General features: G+C 38.1%; 1 protein-coding gene across 1 annotated transcript; it reads left to right on the top strand.

Annotated features, from left to right (window-relative positions):
• The first annotated feature begins 12092 nt into the window (after positions 1-12092).
• On the top strand, positions 12093-21855 carry LOC149821967 (Peptidase M20/M25/M40 family protein). The gene is made up of 10 exons (XM_089980783.1): positions 12093-12525; positions 16553-16797; positions 17864-17972; positions 18563-18701; positions 19134-19191; positions 19940-19957; positions 20143-20265; positions 20461-20617; positions 20698-20731; positions 21562-21855. The coding sequence occupies exons 1-10, from the start codon at positions 12202-12204 to the stop codon at positions 21672-21674; spliced, it is 1320 nt and encodes a 439-aa protein (XP_089836909.1). The 5' UTR covers positions 12093-12201; the 3' UTR covers positions 21675-21855.
• Positions 21856-23093: the final 1238 nt, after the last annotated feature.

Raw genomic sequence — 23093 nt, 5'->3', positions numbered from 1 at the left:
TCATCTATCTTGATCATTTCAAGTGAAAATATTTTATTTTGAACCATATCTGTTTTTACAAGAACTGTATCATTCTTGTTTTTAATATCACAGATGTCGTTTTCAAATAAAAGAGTGTAGCCCTTTTTAACCAATTGCCCTACACTCAGTAAGTTTTGAGCCAAACCAAGAACATAATACACATCTTAAATGTATCATTCATTACCTGATTTTATCTTGATTGCAATTGTTCCTCTGCCATTGACGTCTACTTTATTGTTGTCTCCAAGCCAAACATTTGACTTCACAGTCTCATCAATATTTTTAAAAAGACTTCTATCACTGGTCATATGATTACTGCAACCACTATCTACAAACCACATTTCGCTTTTGCAACTATTAGTATTCATGCTTGCAAGAAACAAATTTTCATTTTCATCTGCAAAAATTGCTTGTTACTTTGTCTTTTCAAAACATCGGGCTTCAATATGACCAAGTTTCTTACAAAAATGGCATTGTTTCCCTCTAAAGAACATATTTTGATTACCTTTTTCTATTTCATCATTCATTGAGGGGTATCATAAAACCTTCCTCAACCTCTTTCACGTCCACGAAAGGATCCTCTAAAACCTCCTCGTCGTCGACTTCTACCTTCACTCTTTTGATCACACTGACTATTCTTTTCTTTTAGAATTTCAACTTTAGATTGAAATACATGTTCCAACATTTTTTCTGAAGATCTGTTTATCAATAGAATACACAGATAAATCCTTGGACTCTTCAATTGCAATAACAACATGATCAAATTTAGAAAGTAGACACCTTAAAACTTTTTCTACTACTTTTTTATCATCTAAAATTTCACCAAAAGTCTTCATATGATTTACAATAGTAGATAGCCTATAAAAAAAAGATTGAATTGACTCACTGGTTTTCATAGAAATGTTTCAAACTCTCTTAAAGTTTGAAGTTTAACTGTTGTGATCTTCTTATCACCATGGAATTTTTGTTTCGGGAGTTGTCAGGCTTCTTTTGACTTTGTAGCACCAGCAATAGTTGGAAAAATGGTTTCAGACACAGTCTGTTGTAGTACTAACAATGCCTTTGCATCCCTCTTTCAGGCTTCTTTTACATCAATTTTTTTCGCTGCCTTTGTTCCTTCAACATCTGCATAACTATTTTCAACCAACTCCCAGAGGTCTTGTGAGATAAAGAAAGTCTTCATCTTAATTTTCCAGAATTCATAATTCTCACCATTAAAAATTGACACTAATGATTGGGACAAGTTGAGAGAATTAGAATTATTTGTCATACCAACACTACAAGAAAATTGCCAATTAGCGACGGATTTTTTTTGTCACAATGTTGCGGGGGATTAATGAGAGAAACTAATCCATCGCTACCTCTGTTTCTAGTTAGTGACGGCTTAGTGATGATAGGTTTTTGTCGCAACACACACGATGGTTAGCGACGGATTTGGTGACGAAAGTTTTTCTGTCGCTACGTAGTGATGCCGTTAGCGACGGAAATATTCCATCGCTAACTGGTCATGTAAATTTATGACGGAGTTGTGACAGAATTAGGCCGTTGCTAAATCCATCGTTAATTTTCTCATAAATCCCTAATCAAAGCCCTTTTTCTCTTTCCTGTTTCATCTCTCTCGCCCGCCCGACGCACCTGTCTCTTTTATTTTTTTCGGCAGGGGGTCGCCCCCCCTGCCTCGATTATTTTTTCTGGCAGAGGGGCGACCCCCTGTCGCGTTTTGTTTTTTCTGGCAGGGGGCGACCCCCCTGCCTCGTTGTTTTATTCGGACAGGGGGTCGCCCTCTGCTTTTCTGGCAGGGGGTCGCCCCCCTGCCTCGTTTGTTTTTTTCGGTAGGGGGGCGACCCCCCTGCCTCATTATTTTATTCGAGCAGGGGGTCCCCCCCTGCCTTGTTTGTTTTTTTCGACAGGGGGGTCGGCCCCCTGTTGCATTTTTTTTGGGCAGGGGGGCGACCCTCCTGCCTCGTTGTTTTATTTGGGCAAGGGGTCGCCCCCCTGCTTTTCTAGCAGGGGGTCGCCCCCTGGCATTTTCGGCAAAAGGGGCGACCCTCTGCCTCATTTTTTAATTCTGGCAGGGGATCGCCCCTCTGCCTCATTTTTTTATTTGGGCAGGGGGTTGCCCTCGTGCCTCTTTTTTTTCAGCAGGGGGGGGCGACCCTTGCCTCGTTTGTTGTTTTTTTGCAGGGGGTCGCCCCCCTGCCTCATTTTTTTATTCGAGCAGGAGGTCACCCCCCTGCTTTTTCGGTAGGGGGGGGGGAGGGGGGCGACCCTGCCTCATGTTTTTTTTTCGGCAAGGGGTCGCCCCTCTTGCCTCATTTTTTTTCCGGCAGGGGGGCGACGGGCCGAGTGGCGCCCGACGATCACCGAGTTCCTCAACCACAGCATCACCCCATGCCTGTCGCTCTAGGGGACGATCATTGTCTTCGAAGACCTCGTGCTGCTGTCGTACATCGCTGGCCTACTGACTGGCCGGCCGAATTCGAGCGCGGTCGGGCTAAACGGAGAGGTGGTCGACGCCCGGGAGGCATTCCGCCTCGCCGAAATCCCGTCTGACTTCGATATTTGTTCTAATTTTTTTTCTTTCGGTAGAGGGTGACTTCATTTTAACACAGTGTCTTTTGCAAATTTTTCAACAGATCCCGCTTGTGCTCCACCACCCGTGGTAAGTAAGTGACAAAAATAATGCAAATCGGGTAAATACCCATGGTGAGTAAGTGATGCAAGCACATCACATGTTATTTAATTTATTGAATGCAACACTTTACTGTTCACACACTCACTTAATTGTTGATATCTAGGACTACTTTATTAGAGTTTGGAGATCATGTTGAGCATGATTTTAATGTATGAGAATAGAAGTGTTCTTATTTTTGGAGTACGGATTTCATGCTAGGCATAGTAGTAGTTAGCGGGATATTGGAGTGTGTTTGCTGCAGATACATGTTTGATATTTTTTTGATATGAATATTTTTGATGTATTGCAATGTTTGATGTGATTGTATCCATGCTTGCATGTAGTTACTTTCAATTTGATTATGACTTACATGTGAAATTGTATAATGAAAGCATGCTTCAAATGAATGTATCGTGTTATGAATAGTTTATACATGAAAATATTAAGTTATCAATGCATGCATCATATTTCTTGTGATTGTATGACATCATATATTGTATGATAAATTTGATATTTTTTTCATCATAGCATTATGATGATTCTCTTTTAACTTGTTAGGATACTATTCATAACATCATACGACAAAATGACTGCAAACCGTAAATGGATGTATCGTAGGATAGTTGACAATGAGTTATCGCATGAATATATAGATGGTGTTGAAAGTTTTATTGAATTTGCAATGGCAAGTGTCAGTATAGTAGATCCTACAGGTCGGATTAGGTGTCCCTGCAAGATTTGTAAGAACAATCGATTTGTAGAACCTCATGACGTTAGACATCACCTATACAAGAAGGGTTTTGTGAGTGATTATCAAAATTAGACGTTTCATGGTGAAGAATTTAGAAACAATTTTGATGCACGTGTGAATATGGTGCACGATAATTCATATATGGATTTGATATTTGATACCGCCGGAACAGAACTGTGTTCTGCTATGGGCCCCAGTGATGTAACAACTGCAGTAGATGAAGACTCATCAAACGATGCAGCTAGTAGATTTTATGATTTACTTAGAGATGCTGATGAGCCACTTTGGAACGATTGTGAGAGTCACACTATCTTATCTGCAGTTCTTCAACTAATGAATTTAAAGTCCGAGTATAATTTGAGTCAATCATGTTTTGACCATTTGTGCATGATTGTGAAGAGTATGTTGCCCAAAGATGAGAAATTGCCATAAAATTTCTATCGTGCGAAGGTTATGGTTAATGCTCTAGGTATGGGGTATAAAAAGATAGATGCTTGTCCAAATCACTACATGTTGTATTTCAAGGATCAGGAAAATAACATATCATGTTCGTCATGTGAGCATCCTCGGTTCAAGCCAAAGACAAAAGGCAATGGTAGCACAAGATCAAAAGAAGTTTCATACAAGTCACTCTGCTACTTTCCTATCACTCCTAGATTGCAACAATTATATTTGTCTTCAATGACAGTTAAACACATGAGATGGCATGCAAATAAAGTTCGACATGATAAAGACAAGATCACCTATCCTGTTGACGCAGAAGCTTGGAAGTACTTTGATCGTACTCATCAGAACTTCGCAATGGAAGTGAGAAATGTTAGACTCGACCTATATACAGATGGATTTAATCCATTTGAAGATAGATCAACTCCATACTCATGTTAGCCAGTATTTGTAACTCCATACAACCTTCCACCAAGCTTGTGTATGAAGCGTCCAAATCTTTTCTTGTCTCTGTTGATCCTTGATCCGACCTCACTTGGCGAAAATCTTTATGTATATTTAAGGCCATTGATTGATGAACTAAAAGTATTGTGGGATGTCAGTGTTACCACGTATGATGCAAAAAAAAAAACAAAATTTCAATATAAAGGTCATTATTGTATGGACAATCAGTGACTTTCCTGCATATGGTATGTTATCTGGTTGGAGCACACATGGGAGGTTGGCATGTTCGTACTGCATGAAGGATACAAAAACTTTTAGATTGACGCATGGAAGGAAGTCTTGCTGGTTTGAGTGTCATCATCGATTTCTACCCAACGATTATATGTTCTGACGACAAAGGAATGTGTTTTGAGCAGGCACAACTAAAATGGAAGGTCCACCCACAAAATTGTCTGGCATAGAGATTTTAAGAAGATTGTGATACTTTCCAGATGTATTAACAGATGCCCGTAGTCTGACGCCCTTCCTTGGATTTGAGAAGGATCATAATTGGACAAAAAAACTATTTTTTGTGAACTACCATATTGGCTGACCATATTGATATGACATAATTTGGATGTGATACTTATGGAGAAAAATGTGTTTGATAATGTGTTCAATACAGTAATGAATGTTAAAGGAAAAACAAAGGATAATTCGAAGGCCTGTATGGATTTAAAAGTAATATGTAAAAGATGAGAATTGGAACTCAAAGAGTATAATAGCAAAGTACTGAAACCGAAGTCAAGGTACGTGCTTGGACCTGATCAAATAAAGCAGGTATGTCAATGGTTGAGACAGTTGAGATTTTCAGATGGATATGTCTCTAACATTGCTCGGGCTGTGAAGATTGACGATGGACAGTTATATAGGTTGAAGAGCCATGATTGTCATATCTTTATGCAACGATTGATAAACCTAGCATTCCATGATATGTTAGACAAACCTATATGGGGGTATTGTCTGAGTTGAGTGGATTTTTTAGAACATTGTGCGCATCGGAAGTCGTAGTATCTGATGTAAAGAATCTTAAGGACTCTTTCATCACTATTGTTTGTCTGCTAGAAAAGATTTTTCTGCCAGTATTTTTCGATGTTATGGAACATTTGATCATATATTTGTCATATGGACTAAGGGTTGGTGGTCCTGTGCAATATCGGTGGATGTACCCATTTAAAAGGTATATGTTTTCTTATATTTGTCTCTTCAATGACAGATATTTCAAATTTGAAATGTATATTTTTGACAGATGCATGTTTGACCTCAAAAAAAAGGTTCGTAATAAAGCAAGAGTAGAAGGCTCTATTTGTGAGGCTTGCACTTTAGAAGAGATTTCAAATTTCTCATCTATGTACTTTGAACCGCACATTTCAACACGTTACACATGCCCGCCTTGTAACGATGATGGAGAACAAGTAACTGTAGTTGACAAACTGTCGATATTTCAACCACTTGGGCATGCATTTGGTAGTTGCTGATCAAGACTCTTGGCAGATCAAGATCAAGATGCAACACACATTTATATTCTTTTTAATTGCTCAGCGATCGACCCATACATCGAGTAAGTATATGTAGACGCAACACAATTCTAAATCCTTTTATGTTCTATATGTGCATATATGGTTCGGTAATATAAGTATTTGTGATTTGCAGATGATTTGATCTGGAGTTGCGAAGAGAAGTTTCACATCTCACTGATGCAGAAGTACAAAAAGAATGTGAAACTAAGTTTGTGGAGTGGTTGAAAGAGTTGGTAAGGACGCTCACATAAATTATGTACTTGTAAACAACACTAAGTTACTTAATTGGTCGTGATCACAATCATTGTTTGTGTTTGTGTGTATGTCCGTCATGGTGATGTTAAAGATCAAAGAATATGTGATTTATAAAATGGTCCGACCAAAGTTGTGCAATGTTAGAACGGGTACATCGTAAATGGTTATTGGTTTCATACAAAAGATTATGGTATAAACAAATCAATGATGAATAGTGGCGTGTGTGTCAAGGGTAGCAGCTACGGTGAAAATGAACATCATTACTATGGTGTTATAGAGGAAATAATGAAGTTGACTTACTTAGGCATAAATAATAGGGTAACTTTATTCAAGTGTCATTGGTTTGATCCAACTACAACAAGAGTCGACAAAGCCTCAGGCATCGTGGAGGTGAATCATAAATCATGGTTTGGAACATATGAACCATTCATATTAGCCTCGCAAGCTCAACAAGTTTATTATACTTTATATCCGAGTACAAAAAAGTCAGATAGAAATGAATGGTGGGCAGTTTGCAAGGTGAAGTCCAAACTATACCCTGAGTATGATCAGTTACATGAAGACAAGTTAACTAAAGAGAGTGGTTACTATCAATCAGATGATATTTATTACTTCTCTTATGGTCATGATGTTGCGCATGATATGCATGTCATATCTCCATTGGTCGATGAAATATTCATAGAAGAATGTGATCCAAATGATATACCAAGTGGATGGGCAAACAATGAAGAAGAAGATAAGGAAGAAGAAGAATATGAAAGTCAAACAAGTGATGAGGAAGAATTTTCAAGCTAGTGAGCAAAATCTTGTAATACAAACCTCTATTTGAATGTATTGCAATACTTGATGTGAATGATTTGAATGTATTGCAACGCTGTGAATGATTTGCAGGTATTCCAATGATTTGAATGATTTGAATGTATTGCAGTACTTTATTTGAATTAGTTGAATGTATTGAAATGTATTGCATTGATGTGAATGATTTGAAATAATTTGAATGTATTGCATGACATTTTTTATTTGTTAGAATATGGTTTGTAGAGCTTATAGTGGTCGTTCATCCAGTAGTAGCCAGACTCAGCCTTCATCTTCACGGGCTCCTTTGATAGGTATATCATTTAACTAATTGGATGCTTGATTAGTTGAAATGCGCATTCTGAGAATTTCTAACATATTTTTTTACAGATGATGTTTCGCGTGCACATGACCCACCTACACAAGTTGATCATACAAGTCAGGAGCCAACACAGGATGCAGAGTCTTCTTAGTCTGGCACAAGAAGACTCATTCGAATAGTGTATATCGATAATCGATCGTAAGTATTTTGTTTTCACTTATTGCATATCTTATAAATATTGTATATTGATATTTATTGTGTACCAATTCATGTGCAGCACGAGGTTTGAGCCACAAGAAGTAGTACGCGATATTAGAAATTCACTACTTCAATATCTACCAGGACCGATCGCTTAATGGAAAGAGTATCCAAAAGAGGTGATAGACAGATTGCGGTCCTCATTTACGGTATACAGTTGTTTGTCATAGTTAATGTGTTTTATATTTAATCTTTTGTTATAGTCATGTCTACTAACTTTCAAAAAATATATATAGGCTTTGAATCGCTTCGCGACTACGATGGAGGAACATGATGCAAGGAAGGTGTGGCAGAAGGTGGCTGCCAATCGATTTGCAGACATGCTGCACAATATGAAGACTGCAGCAAAAAAAACATCTGACGGAATAGATGATCCACTACAGTGGAAAGGGCATGACCCTATTACTATCAAGAAAGATTATATGGAGGGAATGTGCGACAAGTGGGCGGGGGATGCATTTCAAAACCATTCAGCGAAGGCTGCACAAAATCGAGCGAAAATGCCCAAAGCCCATCTACACACAGGTGAATCTAAGACTTTTGAGAGCCACCTGAAGAAAATGGTAACTCATCAATATATATATTGTCAATTTTATAAGTACTATTGCAAACCAGTTAACTAAATCTTTTATCATTTCACTTTGCAGGAAGCAGAAAAAGGAGGCATTGTGCTATACAAGGATGTGTTTGTTAAAACACATAAACGTAAGACCACGGAAGAGTTTGTATCAGAGAAGGCGAGAACGACAATGGTATATATTTATTATATTAATAATCATTGTAATATACAAGTTATCATAAACATTGTAATTCTTAATTATTAATGCATAATGTAAACATTATTTTGTAGAAGGCATATGAGCAACAGATGGTAGAGCGATATGCCGATGACTCTACTCAGCATCCATCATTTGATCATGCAGTATGTGTGACTGCAACAGGTGAACCCAAAAAGGGTCATGTGTTCGGGTTTGAGAGTAATATGAACTCCTCACCAGTCGTTGTTTCCTTCAATCACGGCTCACAGACTTCTCCCGTCAACATCAGCTCCAAGCATCCTATTTTTTTCGGTGATGATGTACGCCAGATCGTTAATGACACAATGCGTGACTACTTTCATGAAACAATTGTCGATGTTCTCCGAGATGAGTTCAACTGTTTTTTGCATAACAGGAGAACTTCGATTGCAGGTGCCTCTCAGGAATGAAAGTTTCATGTGATATATTGCATGTCGTTAGATTTCATATAACTTTGATTGCCATAACTTAGGTGCATTGGATATAATTTATTTCAGTATATTTTGTTTATCAATACTGACCTTTTATATAATATTTTAGTATAATATTTTTACTGCCTTTGAACATATATGAGCACGATAGAATCACATATACAGTTTTTTTACTGCCTTAGAACATATATGAGCATGATAGAATCACATATACAGTTTTTTACTAGCTTTGAACATATATGAGCATGGTAGAATCACATATACAGTTTTTTGACTGCCTTAGAGCACATATGAGCATGGTAGAATCACATATACAGTTTTTTGACTACCTTAGAACACATATGAGCATGATAAAATCACATATACAGTTTTTTACCTGCCTTAGAACACATATAAGCATGGTAGAATCACATATACAACTTTTTGACTGCCTTAAAGCATATATGAGCATGGTAGAATCACATATACAGTTTTTTTACTGCCTTAGAGCACATATGATTATGATAGAATCACATATAAAGTTTTTTTACTCCCTTGGAGCACATATGAGCAGATAGAATCACAAAAACAAATTTTTTACTGCGTTTTAGAATACATATGAGCATGATTGAATCACATATAAAGTTTTTTAACTGCCTTAGAACACATATGAGCATGGTAGAATCACATATACATTTTTTTGACTGCCTTAGAGCATATATAAGCATGGTAGAATCACATATACATTTTTTTGACTGCCTTGGAGCACATATGAGCAGAATAAAATCACATATATAGTTTTTTGACTGCCTTAGAACACATAGGAGCATGATAGAATCACATATACAGTTTTTTTGACTATCTTAAAGCACATATGAGCATGATATAATCAAATATACAGTTTTTTACCTGCCTTAGAACACATATGAGCATGATAGAATCACATATACAGTTTTTTGACTGCCTTAGAGCCCATATGAGCCTGGTAGAATCACAAATATAGTTTTTTTAACTGCCTTAGAACATATATGAGCATGATATAACCACATGTACAGTTTTTTGCCTGCCTTAGAACACATATGAGCATGATAGAATCACATATAAAGTTTTTTGACCGCCTTAGAGCACATATGAGCATGATAGAATCGTATATAAAGTTTTTTTGACTGCCTTAGAACATATATGAGCATGATATAATCACATATACAGTTTTTTGTCTACCTTAGAACATATATGAGCATGATAGAATCGCATATATAATTTTTTGACTGCCTTATAGCACATATGAGTATTGGTAGAATAACATATAGAGTTTTTTTTACTACCTTAGAATACATATGAGCATGATATAATCACATATATAGTTTTTTTCTGCCTTAGAACACATATGAGCATGATAGAATCACATATAAAGTTTTTTGACTGCCTTAGAGCACATATGAGCATGATAGAATCACATATACAGTTTTTTTTACTGCCTTAGAGCACATATGAGCATGATTGAATCACATATAAGTTTTTTTACTACCTTAAGAACACATGTGAGCATGATAGCATCACATATACAGTTTTTTTACTGTCTTAGAACACATATGAGCATGATTGAATCATATATAAAGTTTTTTTATTGCCTTAGAAGATATATGAGCATGGTAGAATCACATATACATTTTTTTGACTGCCTTAGAGCACATATGAGCATGATTGAATCACATATAAGTTTTTTTTACTGCTTTAAGAACACATATCAGCATGATAGAATCACATATATAGTTTTTTTATTGCCTTAGAACACATATGAGCATGATAGAATCACATATACAGTTTTTTTACTGCCTTAGAACACATATAAGGATGATAAAATCGCATACAGATTATAATTTATTTCAATATATTTTGTTTATCAATACTGACCTTTTTTTTCTTGTGTAGGTTGCTGACGATAATCAGCGTAGTGGAGCTGAAGGGACAGATCAAGACAATGAACAAGAAGACGCACAAAATCTTGGAGATTAGATTTATGTGTTGAATTTATTCTACCTTCTTTTTGTTTCAAAAATGTAAATGTTGAATTGTAAATAATTAAAACTTGCGAATTTTACAGTGGATCGATTAATTGTTTTAGTTTTTTTTTATATGTATTTTGATGTGTACTTTATTTTTTATTCACAAAAAATATAAATTGTATCACGAAAAAAAATTTCTCGATATTTAATTTTCAAATATTTTTTTTAAATTTTTTTCCTTGTTTGCGACGGATATATCCATCACTAATTACTATTAGCGTTGAATGTTGCGACGGATTAGCGATGACTATAAATTCGTCGCAAAAACAAAGTCGTCATATAGTAACGACAACCTTGTGATGGATGTTGGCATTCGTTATTCTGTCGTAACTTAGCGACAAAACTGGCGACAAATATATTTTGTTGCTACTTAGAGATGGAATGGGCGACATATATATTCCGTCGCGAATTAGCGTCAAAAAAATCATGATGAAAGTTATTTGTCTCTAATCTGACGTTAATCGGTCGCTAAGCTGTTTAGCGACGGATTAGGGGCGGATTAGCGACGGATTTAAGTCGTCGCTAATCCGCAGGTTTCTTGTAGTGCAATCTTACTAAAAAATTATCCTTTAAAAAAAATTGAGTATATAGGAACTCCTTGCTTCGGCAATGCTCCTACTGTGTTTTTCTCATAATGCCCAACTCTGATTCCAACCTGGCTTTGATACCAATAATTAAAGAAAATATGAGGTAAAAGCAAGAAAATGGCAGCACAGGAAATAGTAAATAACACAGTAGTTGAAAAGCAAAACTTCAAAAGTTACTATTCGAACTTGTTGTTTTCTTTACAAACTAACTTAAAGAAAGACACCTATTTAAAAGCAAAGCCTTTACGTGAAAGTAAAAAGCCTAAGCTAAAAATTAAGAACACAACTCAGGTACACCACCTTTTTTTGGATTTCTAGCCTCTACCAAAAAATAAATCTCTATAAACTAAGACACTAGAATATGTGAGCTTTGAGTGCTCTTCACGCTAAAAACGTGAGCATTGGATACTCTACCCACTTTCTTCTGCCTTGAGCACCAAATCATAAGTGGGCATTGGATGTTCTCACAAAAAATTCGATCGTTGACAACTTGACCTTCCTGAGATTCTCTCACAAGAATTTCACATGCAGCGAAAGTTCCTTTTTGAAAAAAACTCATGGGAGAAAGATTCGTGACATTGACCCCTAGTATTCCATGCTAGAAGGAGCTCTTTACGAACCGATACATGAGCCATCTCGTCTCGTTTCTCCAGTAAACCGAAACGAGACGTCGGCCTCGCTCGTTAAAGAGAGAGAGAGACCTTTCACCGTGGTAACAGAGGCACCCTGAACTCCCTCATCGGGTTCAGATTGTTGGGGTGTTCTTCTCTTTGCAGTCTCCCTCCCTCGAGTGGTCGGTCTTCTGATTTCTGAACCAAATGGGGGCGTCTCTGAAGGAGGAATTGGGGTTGCTGGACGAGGGGTCCTTCGTGAGGCTCCTCTCTAAGCTCATTGGGGAGGCCGGGTACGTTCAGAACAACCCCCCCGAGCTCGTCCCGCAGGAGGACAGGGTCGTCCGGCACGTACTGGAGGCGCTGCTGCCCTACAGCAAGGAGAAAGGAGGGCCGCTGCTGCTGAACCACGTGAGCTTCGTGGAAGGGAGGGGCAACCTCATCGTCGAGTACCCGGGGACAGTTCCCGGGAAGATCTTGTCCTTTGTTGGGTGCCATATGGATGTGGTCACTGCCAACCCTGAGGACTGGGTCTGTTCTTCTTTGCCCACCCTCTCTTTTTCTTCTTCTTTTTTGGAGTTTGGTTTTGTCAGTTTTGCTTGGCTTGTGGTCTTTTTCTTAGATTTTTACTTGTTGGTTTGGTAGTGGTTTTATTATATTGCCAGTTTTGTTATGTTAGCGCAATTTGAGCGGTTGATGGGAAGCCCCTGGCCAGAAGTGATCTTGTGTTTTGTCTTGATCGATTTTGGGCATGTTGAGATAGATTTTGTACCTTTTTTTTGCTTTTTTGTGCCTTGAGATTTTCCTTTTTGTTCCAGTTGTTTTTGTTGGATCTCTCTCTCTCGTTCCCGATGTCAAGTGTGCTTTGCTGGCTCCCTCTATCTCGGACCATGGTCAGTTAATCACTATTTGGGGGGATGGTTTTAAACACGCCAGGAGTTTTGTGTTTGAACAATAGTGGCTCCAAGAGCCAGACTTTCATACTATTATTTCAGACTCTTGGAACAAGCCTTCCAACATGAGAAGTTGTCTCGTCTAACTAAGGATATCAAAGTTTGGCTCCATAATCGAGATGTGGCTAAATTTCAGCAAATGGCTACTTGGGAACAAGAGATTTCAGTATTGTATCAAAATATGTCTTCTCCAGAGTCTCTATCTGATTCTCACCTGCAGAGTTTGCAGGACAGATCTATTGAGTTATCAACGCTTTTGAAGAACTGGAGGGTCAAAGAGGAAATTAGATGGAAACAACGGGCAATGGTGAAATGGCTTGCGGCCGGAGACGATAATACTAAATTTTTTCACTCATATGCTTCTCATCGTCATAGGAGGAATGTCGTCCCATCAATCACCATTGGGAGTGTTTCGTACCTTAATCAACACGTTATTTCAGCTGTCACTCAGTATTTTAAAGATTTATACTCTGTTTCACTTACTGCGAAGGGTGTCATTGGTCCTGTTTCTGTCGGTTCGATTCGTCAAGATCAAGCCAGAATTATGCAAATGAAGTTCTCTGAAGATGAGATTTTTAGGGCCATCAAAGGTTTGTCGGGGTGGAAAGCTCTAGGTGTTGATGGGTTTCATGTGGATTTCTTCAGAATTTTTTGGTCTTGTGTGAAGCTTGATATTATTAACATGTTTGATGAGTTCTATCGCAACTCCAGATTGCCTATTCAAACCCACTTGGCAATTATTTCTTTAATTTCGAAAGAGGATGCTGTCACTGATATCTCTAGGTTTCGACCGATCTCTATTACGAGTGCCCTTTATCGGATGATTGCTAAGGTATTGGCTAATAGGTTGAAGGTCGTGGCTAATCAAATTTTTTCGAACTCTCAGTTCGCCTTTATCCACAATAAGAGGATTCACCATTCATTCATCTTGGCCTCTGAAGTAATTCACTCCTTACATCTTAGTGGTCAGCCCTATTTTTCTCTTAAATTAGATTTTCATAAAGCCTTTGATTATGTGCATTGGCCCTTCTTATTTCAAATGTTATCCAATTTTGGCATTGGTTGTCATTTTTCTGGGTGGGTGAGGGAATTGGTCTTTAATGCTCATGCCATGATTAAGATTAACGACACTAGAGGTGGCTGGATCAAGTTGGGGCGTGGATTAAGGCAAGGCTGCCCTCTCTCGCCTTTGTTGTTCAATGCCATTGCTGAGGGCCTCGTCGTGTTGCTCAAGCGTGCTGTGGAGAAGCGCCTGATAGATCCTCTAGATGTTCCGGATTTTTCGGACCATATTCTTATTTATGCTGATGATATGATTATTTTTGGGCGAGCAAACGTGCAGCAGATGCTTAGATTCAAGCTTATTCTCCAGTTCTTTCTTTCTCTTTCTGGGCTTTTCCTAAATTATAGCAAATGCTTTCTTACTATGTTCAATGTTCAGTCTCCTATGCTTGTAGTGGGTCAAAAAAATTTTAATTGTGCAATCTCTGAGTTGCCGATGACATATTTGGGTCTGTCGTTACAAGTGAAGCGCCTCTCTTTCGCTGCTTGGGCTCCAACTATTCAAAAAGTGAAAAGCAAGCTTTTTTTGTGGCAGGCGTTTTATCTCTCTATTGCTGGCCGTCTGACTTTAATCAGACATGTTATTTCTTCTATCCCTGAATTCTTCATGTCAATGTTCGTGATGCCTGTGGGCGTGGAGAAGCAAATTTGTCGTTTAATGACGAATTTTCTTTGGTCTGGGTGTCAACTTAAGAGTAAGCGCCATTTAGTTGGTTGGCGAACGGTGGTGTTACCTAGGCGTATGGCTGGCTTAGGTGTTTTTGCTCCAAGACAGAGGAGTATTGCTCTTGTGGCCAAGCAATGTTGGATGGCCCATCAACCAGGCTCTCCATGTGCTCACTTGCTTCATGCTAAATATGGTGCTCCTGATTCATCTCACTCTCGCCATGGAACCCGAGGGTTGGCGATCTCGCACTTGCGAAGCATGTGGCTGAGAGCCTTATCGTCCTTCAGAGATCAAACTGGGGATGCTGGAAATTATGATCAGTGGTTGCAATGGGCGCTTGCACCAAATGGTGCGTTCCACACCCACAAAGTGTATAGATCGTTGCTCCCCCCAGGGGCAGATTGGTTTCCTGAGTGTGCGTTATGGGGTAAGGGCCCTTCTCCAAGATCTCGGGTCTTGGTTTGGTTAATTTTGCATGATAGGGTTCGGACTCACAGTTATTTAAAGAAGTTGGACTTTCAGTTTCCAAGTTGGTGTGTGTTGTGTCAAGCTGCTGAAGAAACTACTTTTCATTTATTTTGGTCCTGCCCAATCTTTATGGCTCTATTTAATAGGACGTGGAGATCTCCGAACGTAATTGTCAAAGAGGAGTCTTTTGCGCTTGATCTGCTCCTGGGCCCTATTGAAATTAGACGATGCAAGTGGTGGAGACTGATCTGGAAGACATGGTTGCTTACTACTTGGTGGTTTGTTTGGATGACTCGCAATGATGCTACTTTCCGTCAAATTCCGATCATCCTTATTCATCTTATCCATAAAATCCTGGTTGACGTATATGCGATTTTACGTATGCATCTTAGAGATCTCTCCTTTCATCCGAACAACGTTCACTCAACGGTGGTTTCTTCTAATCCAGCGGATCCTGGTTGAGCTGGCTTTGTTGTTTGTTGCTAGCTGTCTGTAGTTTCTTTTTCTTTAGCTTTTGTTTTTTCTATATTTTAGTTTTGTTTTCTATTTTGTTTGGTTCATGGGTTCAACATTTTGTTGATCTTCGTGAGTATTAATGTTGATCCTCTCTCTCTCTCCCTCTCTCTCTCTCTCTCTCTCTCTCTCTCTCTCTCTCTCTCTCTCTCTCTTTCAAATTTAAGTTCCTGTGTAGAGTTTCAGTCCAAAAAGAGCAAACCCTATCTGGGAATCTCTTTGTGAATTGTGTGCAATTCTAAAAGAGCAATTGGTGAAAACGTGTCCCCTGAAACGATTAGAAAACTCTGCTCTGTTGTCAAGAGGGCATTTAATTTTCATTGTGGAGTAGAGATGGACGCCCATCTTTTTGTTGTGTTGTTTGATAGGTGATGTATTCGGGTATTTCCATTTTCACGTGCACATTTCAGTCGGTTGGCAGGGATGTAAACTAGTTGATGTTTTAGAATTCCCTTTTTACTTGTACTGGAATATGTGATTATCTTCAGCTCTATTTGGAATGTCAACAATGCGTTTGCCATTTATCTTGGTGAGCTTAGTGAAACTTAATCTTGGATGAAAGCCTGCTATGGGTATGGGAAACTAAAAAAAATCAAGAGGAAACAGATAAATAAAAAGTAGTAATGGTACTCAAGTAAGAGGAAGACGCCTCCTGTTTAATCAATTACAAAAGATCAGGATAAACAAACTCCGATATTTCCTAGAATTTTTTTTCCCTTGTCTCTAGTTTCAGCATTCTCCTAAAATCGATAAAGGAACCTGAAATCTATACAAACTAAAAAAGAAAAAAACTCATACTAATTTTTCACATTTCTGTATGGTTTATCATTTTGGCTATACTCTAATTTCGTTGAGCTGATGATTTCTCCTATGGTTCTTACTTGCTCTTGTTCAGGAGTTTGATCCTTTCACCTTGAGCATTGATGGTGATAAATTGTGTGGTCGTGGTACAACTGATTGTTTGGGGCATGTAGCTCTTGTTACGGAACTCATGAAAAGATTAGGGCAAACAAAACCAAAACTGAATTCTACTGTGGTTGCTGTGTTCATTGCCAATGAGGAGAACTCATCTATACTGGGTGTTGGAGTCGATGCTCTTGTAAAGGAAGGCCTTCTTAATAAGCTCAAAGATGGCCCTCTGTAAGTCTTTTATACACATGCATAGAATGTAATGATCCCATAATTTCATACTGTCTGGAATAGATATTCTGCTGGAGTTTGCTGTGGAATTATTGGTTAGAGATCTGATTTGTGCATGTTAGAGTTTCTTTTGACCATATCTTCTGTTTTTCTATCAAATGGAAAATTTATAATCCCTTTGCATGTTAGTAACGTTCATTAGCCATGAAATGGATTTCTTGCTGAAGTACAGTTCATAGCTTACATAGTCTTTCATATTTTAGGTGTTGATCATAATTTAACATGATAAAAAAAAACCTTTTGTAGAATGTATTGTTCCATGTGTTTTGCTTCTAGAATAGATTTATTGAGAAGCCCTGGAGCTGTATCAGTCCTTTGGTTGTAAACAATTGTTTGAGAATATCATCAATGAAGTAAAGGCATAGTAAACTCATAAAGCAGAGTCACCTCTAAGGTACTTGGCCTTACGAATTAGATCAATAGGCTATTGAAAACAAAAAAAGCCCACATCAACTTCTACACATTACGAGAAAGGATTTTGTTTTATGTTGCCTTGAAGTTTCATTTGATCTTCTGTACTTTTTTTATAATGTCCTAATAGTCCAAAGAGACACTGTGTAACATGGTGTAGATGAAATTTGAAGAAGGAAAAGTCTAGGGCATATGGTTTGTTTGCCTGTGATGATATCTGTCTCAGTTGAGTAGCGTGTAATTTTTGTAATGGAACATTGTGAATGGAATTTGAAAATTTCAGTTTTGTTGTTTGTATTTATGAAACAGAATGGCTACCACTTTATAGTCCATTTGTTGAACCGTTATATCATATTTTATGGTTTTTGGTCATCCTGTTATGAAATTTGAGGAACGTGAAAAATAGACTGATTTGTAGCAAATAGATTCAAGCAATGCATTAGACATAGCAAACAGTGTTGTGATGAAAATGTGGTTTGCATATGAGTTTGTTGTGCACTTTCTGTGAGAAACGGATGAACAATCATTCATGAATGAAATATTGCTTTCATTGCATCATAGAAGTATTTACTCATATTTCTCTTGTTTCATACAGGTTTTGGATCGACACAGCAGACAAACAGCCTTGCATTGGTACTGGTGGAATGATTTCGTGGAAACTCCAAGCAACTGGGAAACTCTTTCATAGTGGCCTTCCACATAAGGTTTCTTCTTTCTTTTTTATGATTTCCTTCTGCATCTATATGTTTAAAATTCAATTCACTGGTTCAATAAACAGTATTTGAAGCACAACAACCTGGCTAAGGGCTCTGGAAGCTCAACATTACCCTGCTCAAGCATGTTGATTGTCATTTTATTTTTACCACAGTTACATCCGTCTACATTTGGAAATCCAACAACCTGTCTCAAAACTCTGGAAGATTGTCATGGTCCTGCTCATGGGGTGCAGGGTTTTTGGTCGCAGCAATTTAGGTGACTCAGTGGTGTTGATGTATAACTGTGTATGCGTCCATGATGGTAAAATGTTCAATGTTGGCATGAAACCTAGTCAAGTCCCAAGTCAATTGTGAACTTTATAATCTGATCAACTGTCTGCTCTTTAAGTTGCTTGGCATTTTAGATTCATGGCAATCAAATTATGTGCAAGTTCCTCCCAAAATTTTTTTGCGCAACTCCCATAATTTACATGTCATTGTTGAATACTGCCGTTAAAATGCAATCCCCATCACAGTTAAGAGTAGCACATAAATTTTGTGTAGAAAAGGATTGACATATTTCAGTTTCATGTCTGCAGACTGTCAATCCTCTGGAGTTAGCCATGGAAGCTCTTAAGGAGATCCAGTTACGGTTTTACGGGGATTTTCCTCCACATCCTATGGAAAAGGTTTACGGGTTTGCCACACCATCAACTATGAAACCAACACAATGGAGTTGTAATATTCTTATCCTGATGGCACACTTTCATTCTGGAGATAAAAACATCACCTTGCTGCTATCAGATGCATCAACTACCAGTCCTTTGTTTTTACTTTGAACTTCCATGGGAAAGTGCATATCTTTTAGTAAAGTAAAAGTTTGATCTTCATTTTTCATCAGTTACCATTTCTATTGGTTGTCTCCAAGAAATGAAATATTGAAGAAAGCTTCTAAATTTTGGAAGGTCGCATTATTTGAAAATAAAATTTAGAGAAAAAATAGAAAGAAATAAAATAAATTTATGCATTGGAACTTTTTCCATATTGTGTTTCCCAGTTACCTCACTAAGTTCTAAACCATGGTCATGATGTTAGTTACGTTATCTATTATTTTTTCTCCTTGCTGTGCGTTATGAAATAGATGAGCTAAGGTATTTGAGGATTTTGTAGACCCTGGAGGTGGCGTCAATCAAATTCCAGCAGAATGCACAATTTCAGGAGATGTTAGGTTCGTACCTTTTCACTTCTAAAAATTGTCCTACTATTTTTGCAGTGTGTTATGGCTATTTCAAACAAAGTGCGGCACACATGGTATCTTAATGCTGTCGTTTGACATAGGATTTCAAGGTATTTCACAAATATGAATCAAGGGATTTTTGGGTTTTTCATGTTACGCCATCTGAAGGGACAGATAACTTGAAGTTGTCTACTGGGCCATTATTTCCGATTGGAAGCATGTTATTAATTGCAATACAGATTAGCTGAATACAGTCTTAATGCAACTGAAAGGCATGATTGTCAACTTCAGTCAACTGCTGCCAAATTCATAACTTTGCATTTCTCTAGATATTTTTCATTTGGATGTTAGTATGTGAGACATCTTCTTACAGGTTGCAGTAGTTGCATTACTTGCCGTCTCCTCATCAGCATTTCTACTCTTTGTTTGCACTTCACATGACAAGATAGTCAGGATGTTCACTCTAGGTCTAAGCATCAATTTTGCATCAATATAGTCTGTTAATCATTTCAGGCTTCTCCAGGTTCATTTTTTGCATCTTTATGCTGGACATCTATTTTTTTATTTTCTTGATTTTTGCATTTTTGCTCGAGCATGCCTTGGATTTTTTTACTTTTTCACTTGAACTTTGTTAAAGGCTGTAAACGCTTATTATTAATAGACCATCTACTGCAGAACTCATTTCTAACATTTTGAGTCTCAGTATTATTCTTAGTCCATTTTCTTTTCTGATATGCAGGCTGACTCCCTTTTACAGGCACGTATTCCATGACCCGTGTGGTGCTCCTAAGCTACCCCTTGCTAGTTCTCTCTTTCGAAATCCCCTTCTCTTCTGTTGTGTTTGTCTTCTGGATCTACTCTTTTTTTGACATTATTGATAGCTAAATCTGTTTTGGAATGAGAAATGCTATAACTTTTTTTGTTCGGTTTTGCTTTTCCCAGCAATGTGGATGTGGTGAAGAAATTGCAGGAATATGTGGATGACATAAACAACAATATAGAGAAGCTTGATACCAGGGGGCCTGTCTCAAAATACATTGTTCCTGAAGAAAACCTTAGGGGAAGGTCTGTCTTCACAGTTTTCTGCAAAACCGTTATCATCTTCCACCTTCCTCCGGATGCACTTGTGCACGGAACACACACACACACACTAGAGCGAGGCCATGTTCTACATCACCATCTGTAGATGAGTTTCACACAGGTATATGAATATTTGTCTGCTGCACTCGATGACCTTAACTCGTCTATCTGTTCTTTCAGGCTTGATATCACATTTGTTGAGGCGATGATGTCTGGAGTTGCCTGTAGTCTTGATTCTCCTGGCTACCATGTCTTGTGCAAAGCAACTGAGGAAGTTGTTGGATATGTAAAACCATACTCAATCACGGGGAGTTTGCCTTTGATTCGAGAATTACAGGTTTGTCTCCAGTCGTTCTTTCTTCAGAGAATTATAGTGTACGCATGATGAAACCTTGATATTTCTTATGTGTTTCTCAGGATGAAGGCTTTGATGTTCAAACTGCAGGATATGGTATGCGATCTTACCATTTTTTAAAACTTGAAATAGTCTCACTCTCAGGTGTCTGGTCTCAAAAAGTCCAGTGTCCAAAGTGCGGTTGAGTTCTTAGTATGCTTTAGACTTTTAGGTGGCTATATTGCTCCAAACATTTATCACCAATTTGCCCTACCTTTGCTGTTTCCATTATTGGCACCACTGAAATTAGATCACCAACTCAATCAATCAAGGGCAAGTATGTTATTTACTTAGAACCAACACTGTGCATGTGAGCCAAGTTTAGTTTACTCGTGAAAGTTTTTCAGCTAAAGAGGGTTGAATGATGTTATCAACTATGACCAGGTTTGAGTTAGGTCCTTTGTTATTATGATGCTGTCTTTTCCCTCTTCATGGAGTACCAAGTTGGGCCTCCATTATTCTGATGATGTATCATGCTTAATACCGTTTGAGGTGGTTGTCCTGTTCTTTCGATGCACTGTAGGCACAGGCCTTTACTGATGAAAATTATTTTCAGCCTTCTTGTGGCTTGCTTTCCTGCCTTGTTAAAAATTGTTGTTCTAGAGACACTTGCTCCTTCAGTGTTTTATGGTGTACCGTGTATTTAATGGAGGGTGCTGCTGTTACCATCCATTTCTCTCTGGTTACTGAGGTGCTCTTGAGTTCTTGAAATACTTGTGTCTGGAATTTCAGGACTTCATTTTCTTTCTCGAATTTAGTTAGAATTCTATGCAAAACTTCAATAACAATTTTTTTTCTCTATCTTCTGCTGCCCCTTTTGTTTTTTGGTTTTGCTGGAAAAATCTTGGTTGTGAAAATGATTCCCTTGGTGGTTTTGATGTTTACAGGTTTGATGTCAACTTACCATGCAAAGAATGAGTATTGCCTTCTCTCTGATATGGGCCAAGGTTTCCAGATCTTTGTCAGCATCATCTCCCAATTGGAAGACGCAATCAACTAATTGCAAGCACGACACAGCTCCTAAACGCCCATTGCATGCATCTGTTTCGTTTCTAGAATTGCTGCTGCTGCTAATAATAAGAATAAATAAAGCATATGTACACTTACCACTTTGGATTGATAATTTGCAAGATTATGAGCATGACTTACGTTTCAATTTATAGAAGTTCATTGTGGGAACAGGTTAGATTTTGATCAAAGCATTGCATGAGCAGGTTAGATCTAGGAGCCAGCAACAGGCCGGCCCAGCACATTTCTTGGACAGGCTGAACGGCCCATCAATGGGCTGCATCTCAGTCACCCAGACAGTTACAAGGATTGACATGGCGTAAACCCTGTTTAGACCAAGCCAAGGATCAAACCTGGCCCAGGCCCTCACCAGATGTAAATTTCTTAAAATCTTGTTCAAATATTGGATCTGGTTTATAAACTTCCAAACCATGCCTGGTCCGTTTACTTTTCAGACCTTGAGTCTGGTCCAATTAGCTAGTTGGGCCTACTTTAAAAGAAATTATGGACCTACTTTACTAAGCCCATTTTTAAAAGAAATTTTGGACCGTTTCCATTCTGGAGGTGGCAAGAAAGCTTGATTTGTATGTTTTGGACTTTATCCTTTATTATCCCGATTTGGACAAAGGACAATGTGCTTTAAAAGTGGTTTTTTACTGTATTTTTTCTTTTCTGGAGTGCTTTTGTGTGTATTCTCGACTCGATTTTTGCAGCTGCTGAATTTCATTTCATTTCTTATTATCTTTTGTTATTTCCACCTGATATTAGGCATATGCCCGTCTCTTACTTGTTGATCTGTTTGGTATTGGACGGTGAGACTGGTGCACAGTTGCATCCATCTAAGATTGCGTAGCTGAGTTCATAGGTGATAGGTCTTGCACACTCAACTAGATCAATCCATATGTTTTATGATTCTAGATCCAGCCGGGTACTATGGGCACATCCATATCCATATCCCACTCATTTTTGTATAGATGCTAATATGATGAGACCCATATCCTTAAAATTGGATATGGTTTAGATGGCATCTGACCCATATCCTTCCCATTTTTAGCTGTAGAAGTTGACATTGAGCCCTAAGCCCTAAATTAAATAGCCTTATAGCCAGCTTGTGTTTGACACTTCAAGGCCCACAATCACTAATCCAAAATACAGGCTAAAAAAATCTTTGAGGTTCTTGAGTTGTGAAAACCTTTCTTACTGGTGAGCTGATGGGAATTGATGCGGATCACCACTATCATATTTATGTACAGAAATTTCAATTGGTTGGAGAAAAGATGATGAATAATCTTGCAACTTCCCCAAGTTGACAAGAATAAACATATTCCAAGAAAGCGTGGATGAAGGACCCTACAGACTCAGCTAGAACTGTCAAGCCAGATTGACTACAGTCTAAACCAGCCCGACCTTC

The sequence above is a fragment of the Nuphar pumila genome, chromosome 11 (genome assembly GCF_984573655.1).
Source record: "Nuphar pumila chromosome 11, dmNupPumi1.hap1.1, whole genome shotgun sequence".
Lineage (NCBI taxonomy): Eukaryota > Viridiplantae > Streptophyta > Magnoliopsida > Nymphaeales > Nymphaeaceae > Nuphar > Nuphar pumila.
The sequence above is the reverse complement of the archived record's forward strand: the minus strand, read 5'-3'. Positions and strand labels throughout refer to the sequence as shown.

Excerpts from the sequence above, each read along its gene's own strand:
- LOC149821967 (XM_089980783.1), top strand. The coding sequence starts at position 12,202 with ATGGGGGCGTCTCTGAAGGAGGAATTGGGGTTGCTGGACGAGGGGTCC. Across the intron at positions 18,702-19,133 it reads GAAACCAACACAATGGAGTT|ACCCTGGAGGTGGCGTCAAT; the intron begins GTAATATTCTTA and ends AGGATTTTGTAG. Across the intron at positions 20,266-20,460 it reads GAAGAAAACCTTAGGGGAAG|GCTTGATATCACATTTGTTG; the intron begins GTCTGTCTTCAC and ends CTGTTCTTTCAG.